This window comes from Crocodylus porosus, unplaced genomic scaffold, assembly GCF_001723895.1.
Source record: "Crocodylus porosus isolate Cpor-Errol unplaced genomic scaffold, CroPor_comp1, whole genome shotgun sequence".
NCBI classification, from domain to species: domain Eukaryota; kingdom Metazoa; phylum Chordata; order Crocodylia; family Crocodylidae; genus Crocodylus; species Crocodylus porosus.
The window spans coordinates 3,281,103-3,291,560 of record NW_017728907.1 but is presented as its reverse complement, the minus strand read 5'-3'; the positions used below and the strand labels follow the sequence as shown (position 1 = coordinate 3,291,560).

General features: G+C 39.6%; 1 protein-coding gene across 1 annotated transcript in view; it reads right to left on the bottom strand.

The window, feature by feature from the left end:
• The window catches only part of STXBP3 (syntaxin binding protein 3), a 44,119-nt gene that overhangs the window by 26,294 nt on the left and 7,367 nt on the right, over nucleotides 1–10,458 (bottom strand). Inside the window, exons 2-3 of the mRNA XM_019530670.1 lie at nucleotides 5,128–5,177; nucleotides 2,682–2,763 (exon numbers count right to left, since the gene is read on the bottom strand). Of these exons, the coding sequence (XP_019386215.1) occupies nucleotides 2,682–2,763; nucleotides 5,128–5,177 (132 nt within the window). The remainder of the gene's footprint in view (nucleotides 1–2,681; nucleotides 2,764–5,127; nucleotides 5,178–10,458) is intronic.

The following is a 10,458-nucleotide window of genomic DNA, read 5'->3' as shown; positions in this document are numbered from 1 at the left end:
AGAAAGTTGAGGGGAGGGAGGGGGAGGAGGGGAGAAAAGGAAGGGAGTTGGAAAAGGAATGGGGTGGGGGTTCTGGTGGCAGTGACCCCCACCCCCCGCCCCACAACAGCTAGCAGAGGAGGGGGAAGCAGCGGTGAGGGAGGGAGGACAGGGGAAAGGGAGGCACATTGCAGGCCACCGGGTGCTGGGGTATGGGGTGGAGTGGCAAGAGGAGGAAGCGCATGGGGCCAGAGGCACAGCAGACTATATATAAACAGACAAGAGGATTCAAGGCTCTTATGTACCAAATTAAGAACTCAATTTTCCAAGCTGTTCTATACACCCTTATCTGGAGTCCCACTGAAGTCAAAGAAAGTTTATAATTGGGGTCAGTATTTAAGGAGCATCTTGCAAATGACTGGCTTAATAAGTTTACTCCTGTTTTCAGAATAAAGACAGAAGAAATTATGCCGGACACATTTTGAACTTTAGCCACTTCTGTCTTTGGAAACTGGATAAGAGCCAAACAAATTTCACATGCAAGGACATGCACTAAGTGGATATTTTTTTACAATAAATAGTTTCACATACCCTAGGTCAGGGGTCGGCAACCCCTGGTATGCATGCTGAGCAGGGCATGCAAGGTCATTTTGCTTGGCGCGCCACAACCAGCCCCAACACCAGGTAGCTGCTGCCAGTGACAGAGGCTGGGCTAGTCCCAGCAGGGCTCACAGAGTTCCAGCTGCCCGCTGGGAGCAGCCTGGGATCCCGGCTGGCAGCAGCTCCCCAGAGCTGTGCTGGGCTCCAGCATTAGCTCTGCACCAACACATGCACCCGCCTGTCAAAGCAGGCGGTGAGGGAGGCGCCTGAGGCAGTGCAGCCCTGGTCTCTCCCCTGCTCCCGGCACAGAGGTGATGGCAAGGTTCTGGAGCCCAGTGCAGCTGTTTGGTGACTGCACGGGCACCTCAGGACAGACAGCAGGGCAGCACAGCTTGCCCCGAGGCACCTGTGCAGTTGCCACCAGCATGGAGCTGATGCCGGAGCTGTGGAGCCCAGCGCAGCTGTTTGCAGCCCACCCGCTGCTTGCTGCAGCTGCCCAGAACCTGGGCTGGCTACAAACAGCTGCACCAGGCTCTAGAAGCCTGCCATACGAGGCATGCCTGCAAGCATCGGTGCGGAGCTGATTCCAGAGCTTGCCTCCTGGCTGCAGTCGGCCCTGGCTCCAGGGAGCTGCTGCCACCCAGGAGCTCCCAGCTGGGGTGGCAGCAGCCCAGACTCCAGCAGCTACCCAGAGCTGGGGTAGCTGGTGGCAACCACAGAGCCCAGGCTGGGAGGCAGGGACACAAGCAGGGCATCCTGCCATGTACCCCTTGCCCTCATTGTGTTTTTCTGCCATGTCAGGACTCTGGCATTGTGGTGTTTTTCGGCACTTCGGCCAAAAAATGTTGCCTACCCCTGCCATACACCCTTCCAATGGTTCCCCTGTTAACCCTAGGTATTTCAAAACACAGTGAAAAGATACAGGGGATTTTTTTCTTTTTTTTTTTTTTTTTTTTTTTTTTTTTTTTTGGGGGGGGGGGGGGCGGAGGGGAAGAAGGGGGTTTAAAAAGCAAGGGTCTAACACTGGTGGGTGATATAGTAAGATTAGTCTTGCTTCAGACTATGTATTGAACTGTTCCAGTCTCCAGAACGTCTGTCTCCAGGCTATAAACAGACTGGGAATTTAATAGCACTATGCTCAATAAATGTTTATGAAAACTAAACCATTGCATCCATTAATATTCTCATTACCCGCTTCATTCTAGAAAGCTTTTGATGCTTGCGGCAGTCTGTTCCATAGTTTACATCTCTCATACATTGTAGAGATGCATTTTCATTTAGCAACTTTAAGTTTGTTGACACTTTATTGTACTGGATACCCCTCCCTTGCCAATACATTCCCCCCGGCCGCCACTACTGTCTTCAGTAATTTTAGTTTCCCTTTTCTGGGTTTCTTATTCTGTTCCAAGTCTCAGGAAAGGATACTGCATTCAGGGTAAGAGCATATGAAGATTTATACAGCAGTATTACAGTATTCTCGCTATTTTCTACCTCGTAGTTTGCTTCTTAGATCACCACTGTTTGCTGATCAGGTAGTTATGTTAACTACAACAGGGGAAACCTCATCCACAAGTTCATCTTGTACCTTAACATATCCTCCATTAGCTACCTTCCTGACGTTATCAGACACTTTCCTGTTCGTTTATAGTACAGAAAAATCTCCAAGCAATTTTGACCAGGTACACAAGTTTCAAGCAGAAAAACCAACAGCCTGATCCATCAACAGAAGCTGGCTTACAACAGCAAGCTTTTCTAGAAGCATTAAATCTTATGAAGTAGGTCAGGTTTTAAGAAGAATATACAGGCAAAAAACTCTATACTGAATTGACATTAAATAGTTTAATGAATAAACAGTGAGTCAACAATGGCAGGCTAAGGGCAGACCAGATTCTGGATTTTAAAAATATTACCACTTGCCTCCATGGCATTTCACAAGTTATTTTAAGACTACATTACTGCAGGGATTTTTTCCCCCAGATTCCTGATTAACAACCAAGAAAATAAAGTAGTAAATAAGTTTTTCAACAATGTCACTTTTTCCTCCACAATTTGATTTGCCCCCAAAATTACAAAAGAGAAAAGAGCAAATACTTTACACTTACCAGTAATTCCTTCTGCCAATAAATCTGTCATTTTACAGCATAATGACAGTAGTTTAGTGGTAAAGTCATCTAAAAGGATTATCTAACACACAAAAACAAATTAAGACAATTAATTCAGTATCAACATATACTTTACTGTAAACCATGTTATGTCATGCTATCAAATTTTATTTTTAATTAGCTACTGAAATCTATTCACTTCCCAGCTTGTCTTCCTATCATTCTCACACAGTAAAGATGCCCATTTTTATTACATAGGATTAGAAGCCATTTCCCTTCCCTCCCCCTCCTCCAGTCATACTTCAGTTTCCTGCTGTCACAGGCAGCCACATCACATAATCCTTTCATAAACTGCTCAAACTCCATCTCAAAACTAGCCAGCTTTCTTTCTCTTCCACCTGCTCCTGGAAGGCTAATTGACTCCTCTGATTGTTAGAAACCTGCTTCCGCTTGCTAGTTTAAAATTTATTCACAGCCAATTTCTACCTATTTGTTAACGTGCCAACTTTGTAGATCTGTGGTCTGGTGCACGAGCAGCTCGTAGCAGGAAAAGGTGAGGGTAGTGCAGATCCCATCCACATCCATTACTCTTTGTGCTGCGGGGGCGTGGCTGGCATGGGGGTTCCAGCAGCAGTAGCAGCAATGAGTCTCACTGCCCCATTCTGCCCTCCTGCACTAAGTCCCGCCTGCTAGGCTGCAGAAGACAGCTCCTGCCCATGGTGATCCAGCCAGGCTGCAGCACTAGGCCCTCTGTGGGTGCACAAATTGGGGAGGGGGGAGCAATATGCTCCCCCATGCCTCACACCCCCCACATCATGCAACAGGGGGCTGGGGCCTGGTGCAGTAGGTTGGGAGTGAGGGGAACCAGCAGGGCCAGAGAGCTGTTTTTTCTTAAACTATTGCCAGGTTGGGACTGGGCATTGACGTTTACAAAAAAAGGGTGAGAACCACTGCTTTAGAGTCCTTCTTCCTCTCTGGAATTTACCCCCATGATATATTTACCATATAATTTTTCTCTACCTGCTAGTCTCTCAAATGATGGGCTCTCCATTCATCTGATAGCTTACCAGACCTTCACTACACCTATTCTAGTCTGAATTCACATAATTTAAAAATAAGCAATTCAGAACTGCATACAGTATTTCAGATGGAAGTTTTATTAGTGCCTGTAGAACACTCTGTTGCTTAATTGATGCCCATGACAAGGCAACTGTGATAAAACTAGACTCCCCTCACTCAGTGTGCTAATGTTCCAACATGCTTGGATGAGCAACTTTAAGGCTCGAACTGTCTGCAGAATCTGCTGTTTTAGAAGGTCCTCTGGAATCCAACCTTCCTCTCTTCAGATGAGTTTAAGACTCTTCTGAATCTTCCTCTGTAGTGCGTTTGCTTTGTAGAATCTTTCTGTTCATTGTTATTTGTGTAACAATCCAGAAATTTTATACTTATTTTAGAATTAGAGTTAAAAAAAAATAATAAATAAAAAAAAAAAATCGAAGTACTAGCTATGACAGTGCCCCTGAATTTATATCAACATAGACATAAGCAAGCTTCTAGAGCAATGAATCACAACCTCTCCAAGTGTGAAAGCCCACTTCCAGTGTCTCTGCAACTTTTATAAACTAAATTTCTGTGGTGATCACAACCTCACACAAAAGTGTTATTCTCTTACTCAGTTTGAGACCCCTAATTTTGGAACTGCTGCCTTAGGGGCATTTCTGTATCAGATTTAGAGGCTTTTAAAATAAAAAAATAAATGCATTTGTGACTTTTTAAATTTCTGTATTAAGTATGAAGAAGTCCTGAAATGCTAGCAAAACTTTAAATAGACTAAGTAATAACAGCAACAATGAATTCTTCCCAACAAATCAGGATCATGAGATACAAGACACTTGGCTTTTTGTCGAAATAATCCATAATTTCTACCAGCAGTGTAATTTCACTGGCAAAGCTGACATACTCGTTCAGACAGGGCTCTATGCTATTGCCTGTGTTAAGCACCATATTGTCAAATCCCAAAGAGACAACACATGCCAGTACATTGCTACCATTAGTGGATCTGAATACACAAAAGGCAACTATGAAAAGCTTCAGAGAAAAAAAAAAAGTAGGACAAAGCCTGCCTTTAAAAGAAAAAAAAAAACAACCCCAACAGAACAATCTTTTTGGCCTGTGTTTTATATTAAGAAAGAAAAAAAGACCAACCCGTTTGTCTACCTACCACAGGTCACTTTTGGAAAAATATCTTTATAACAGTGATGTAAAATATTTCAGCAAATTGAGGGACATTTTTCACCACACCAAACAGACAAGTCAGAGTTAAATGTTTAAAGCAGAAAATACAAAAAAAAAAAAATGTAACAATTAGGTCTTAATGGCTGAAGTTACTGTACTCTGTTCTAGTCATTGGCTTTAAGTAATTCTAAGTTACACGGTCAAAACATACCTTCCATTCTTCTTCCTTCCTACAGTCGTCGAAGACTGATGATTTTAGCCCTTAAACAAAACAAAACACAATTCACTCAAACGCACTGAAAATAACCTACTCAGGTTGAAAAGCATAAAATATGAAAATCTGTGAGGTAGTTCTACAGAGCTATTTTATTTCCAACTAGTCCTTGGCTTTACTTGACAGCAATTTTACAAAACTTAAAACCGCAGCTCATTTGAACCAATTAGTTTTAAAAAAATTAGATATTCACATGATCAGTCCAAATTACAACTCTGATCATGCAAATATTGTCACATTAGTAACACTGTTAGTGAACAGCTCTACTGAATTTCAATAAGATCACCTACATGCAAAAAAACTTAAGGTAATACTTAAAAACATGCAGAATTAGGCCTGCACTCAAAACTATGCAGGCATTCAGCATGCTTCAAAATAGACAACTAGACATCTGTGAGCCTTTGAAGCATCCCAGAAGTAACCTATAAAAAAAACACCAGCTGTTTTAGACAATAGGAAAGATGGCAAATGTTTAAAACATTAACAAATTCTTTGAGGAAGCAATTGTCATTTTATATTTACACAATGCCTACTGACTTACAGTTGCTAATGCTTTATAAATATTGAGCAAGAGGTTCTACTTCTCTTTTCTCCAGTTCCAAAGAGCTGAATTTCAGCAGAAACATTTACCACTTTAAAACCATTTCATAGTAGTTAGGGGTCAGAAGGGACCTGAATAGATCACCTAGTCTAACCCCTCGCCACTGGTTGGAGCACACGCTGGGATCACATGACCCCAGACAGGTGATCATCCAACCTCTTTTTGAATTTACCCAAGATAGGAGCGAGGACCTCTTCCCTAGGAAGTTGGTTCCAAATCCTAGCTACCCTAACAATGAAATAGTGCCTCCTAATCTTTAGCCTGAACCTATTCTCCAGCAGCTTGCAGCCATTGTTTCTAGTCACCCCAGGGGCTGCTGGGGGGAATAGGACCCTTTCTATTTGCTGCTGATCTTCCCTAATGAGTTTGTAGGCAGCCACCAAATCCCCCCCCCCACCCCTCAGTCTCCGCTTGCTGAGGCTGAACAGGTTCAGGTTAAGACAGTAAAGATCGTATCTTCCAGATTAAAAAACAAAAAAACAAAAACAAAAACAAAAAACAAAAAAAAACAAACAAGCAAAAAATTCATAAGGTAACTTTGCATATTCAACCTACACTATTATAGAAGTACTACAAAATACATAGTAGAGTTTCAGAACGGAAGTACATACTGATGTTATTTAAATCACCAGTTTCATAGATATAGTGTCATGCTCATCTCACCCAAAGGCATGATATGACCACACAATTTTCCCTCATCTCAGCTCTCCCCCAGATTCCCCACCCATTCCCAGAGGGTAGTACAGAAATTAAAGTTCCCTTCCTGCATGGTTTAAGAACTACACATGGCAACAGCTTATTCCTCACCAAATCTTCTCTATATTATATTATGTACCAAGATTTCGTTAGTCTTACCTTTCCATTATGTCCCATTTGATCATTTTTATGGAATCCACCTTTACTCCACTCAATTTTAAAGATTTCCTTATTTGAATTTCTTACAGCCGAAAAGAAATACACAAGCAGTATTTTGTAAGAAATAAATAATTTTCAAGGGAAAGTAACTTGGGATACTGCATGCATATTGTAAATAAGGAAAGTTTTCCTGAACTTTCCTCTACTTACAAAATCTTGAAATCCATTATCATTCCTTGCAGTTTCCCCTTAACTGTTTTTTTCCAATTCAACACCCTTCCTGTAATATACAAAGCTGAAAACAATGATTCAGGTATGATATATGTAGACTTTTGTAAAGAGCCATAAGTAACAGTCTTTTTGGTTTTGTTCTCTTATTAATACAAAATCAGTATCTGTTCTCCCCTCTATAAATACTTCCAGAATTGTTCTAGGAAGTTTGTTTTTTTGTTGCTATCAGTACAAGTCTTTGTGATCAGCACATAGCATGCTAAATTATTTTGTATTGTTTTATATGCAACCCAGGTTGTGGCCACAAGTTTCAACTCCACATATTATTTTATAGTCTTGTTCCAGTGTATAAACAAATGGATTTTTTTTTTTTTTTAATAATGAAAACTGAGAAAAAAAATTCTTCCTTTCTTTAATTTTTCTCTAATAGTGACCTACTTTGAAAAGAGAACTTTCTGCTGATAAATAAGAATCTAAGAGATGTTTGGTTTTCTTGCCCTCTACCCATCCTTCCCCCTTTTCTTTGGGGGGTTTCTTTTACTATACTTTACTATTATCTACTTTCAGAGCAACATTTTGTATCACTTAAGTTCCCTGGCCAGAAAAACTACAATACAACACTTATTGTAAATGCATAATCCAATTGCTAGTTCCTGGATACTTCATTTTCTAAATTAAGGGTGTGAGCTGACCTTCTCACTCATGTCATCTGAACAGCTCATCTTCCAGATCATCACATACCATGAAAAATATCCTCCCTGTGGTACTATAACAACAACTGCATTCCTTTGTTTAGGCCTGTAACTATTTATCAATTCACTGCCCCAATTAAATAGGTAAATTATTTCTTCATCACCTCTTTCAAAGCTTTCAAATACAACTCATTACCTGCCTCAGGCATTTCCAAAGGATCCATCAACAAAATATCCAGGCAACGATTCTAGTGGTCCAGCCCTTGTACAAGCCATCTAATCTCGTGAAACCTTTTAAAATGGCAAATCAGGTAGAAACCCATGCATGTCCTATGGTTCCTAAATACTAAACACCTTTCCCAAACATGTCCAAATACCAGAACATGTTCTTACCTACTATTTATTCCAACAAAACAAGCAAGAGCACCATCCGTCCCTGTGACAGAATGGTGAGGTCCAGACATCTACAGTTTTTAAGTCATGCAAGATACAGGTTTCTTTTGCTTTATGCTGTACATGCATTCCTGGAAAACGATGCATAACTCGAATTTGCATAAAGGGAACCCATTTTACAATTTAACAAATAGGGATACGTTCCAGGACCCTGACTATACTGACCCCCAGGCCCATTTCTACCACTTTTACAAGACAATTTTGGTGCTCCCCAACAGCAAACAGTACACACCACAGGGTGGCAAATGTTACCATAAAGGGGATGGCAGCTACAAAAACATGCGTTTCAGAAAACGAGCAAGGAGCACAGATCCATACAGGAGACTATATTTTGATGCACATCATTCCCACAATGCACTGCACAAAGCAGATGATTGTGGGCTTGTACACAGTGATTGCACAAGAGTGAATTTACTTCACGTGTAACAAATTTTTGCTCATAAGGGTCACTGCCTAAGAGTGAATTCGCATATACAAAACCCACAAAAAGGGAGGGAAACCTGTACTATACAAAAGGCCACCTTTTTACAGTTACTTTCTGAGAAAAACATTGGACTAGCAACCTTCAATAAAAACAAAAACATTAAAAATAACTTGAAACTAACAGGATATCATAGGAAAGGAACAATGAGAGACAGATAACTTAGTTTAGGGGTTTGTTTTGTTTTCAATATTTATGTTTGTTAGAGATTATATTGTAAAAATGTCAGATCAGAGCACATTTTACAGTCAAATTATGAGGCACTGAAATTTTTTTTTTAAATCAGATTTTTGTTTTGTTTTTTTTTTTTATAGAAAAAAGCCTATTTACATATTTATGAAGCAGGAAGCTACAATTGTTTCTTTCAACAGAAGAAGATACACAAGGTTACCACTTCCAATATAGAGGAAAAGAAGATGTACTTACTTATTTGATATCGGAAATGAACAATTCTAATATTATACCATAATAATATTATCATCATTCTTGATGAGCAGTTGGCTAGTAAGACCATATAGAACTTTTTTTTTTTTTAAACTGATTGTTCCACATTTTTCATTAACCTTAACACAATTATAACAGCCAGCCAGGGCTGTTATTTAGAATAATGTTCCTGTTATTTTGTTCCACATATAATGTTGGCACCCCAAGCAACTGCCTAGCTCGTCTAATGGTTTAGACCAGCCCTGCTGAGAACAATATAAATCAAATTAAAAAAAAAAAAAAAAAAGTTTTATAGAATTCTTTCAAGGCCATGATCACAGGCAAACTAATAAATAACGAGCTTCACCTTTATGAAAGATTTTTCATTTCTTCTCTTCTAATCTAACTAGTGAAATACAAACACTTAAAACATTATACCAGATTAATCAATCACAGAAAATATATAATAATAGAAATTAAAAACAAGTTAGATTTGTTACAAACTGAAAGGACAGAAAAAGCACTAAGATATACAGAACAGGTATATTATAAAGAGAGAAACAAAAGTAATAGACCAATAGTAAATGCATTAAAAAAAATTAAACAATAAAACTACGCACCCTGTCTGGAGAGCTCAAAAATGACTAGGGAACCAACTCAAAAGCCACATATGGAACATGTGCAACTTATAAGAATCCTTATCCTGTATATCCAGCAAATCCTAAACTCAGTACATAAATACCTAATTAAAGCAAATTTGCCTAGGCTAGAACTGGACGACCCAAAGAGATACTAGACATGAGTAAGTCTCTCAGAAATTGTAAATCTTCAGGATCAGGTGAGATCCCTGAAGAACTTTGCAAATTGTTTAGAACAGAATTAGTGTACCCATTGTCAGAAGCTTGTAAAATGAGATGCTGAAAGAGAAAGACTCATGATACCTAGAGAGAAATATATACTGAAATAATCCAAGTAAAGATCCATCTGCTTGTGCCTCATACAGACCTACACTGTTATTAAACCAAATCTAAACAGACAACTAAATATATTATGATAGACTAAAGTTCATAATAAATAGGCCATTGACTGATAATATCCAGTGTTAAGATCTAATTTTTCCATGAACGCCATCTATTTTTTATCATTGGATGCTTTGGATGGAGTCAACTGCCGAGTTTGTTTAGTTTTGTGGGTTTTTTGTTTGTTTGTTTGTTTTTAAAGAGAAAATCCTTAGATGTTTTTGGACTAGGACCAAAATTTCAAACCCAGATATTAGCTCTATAATCCATATGCAGCCCTAAAAGTAAATGGACACTCATCTTACACATTTTCCCTTTTAAGACATATGTCAAGGATGCCCATTACAGTTCCCCTTTTTTGCTATGGTATTTAATGAAGATTTTTTTGGTCAATACAGAGAACCTATTATTAACCACTTATATTGGTCGATACCAATCCAATAGCCGATCTACAGGAATACAGCCCAGCAGCATGGAGAGCAATGTCTGCTGGTAAATCTGGCGGGGGGGGGC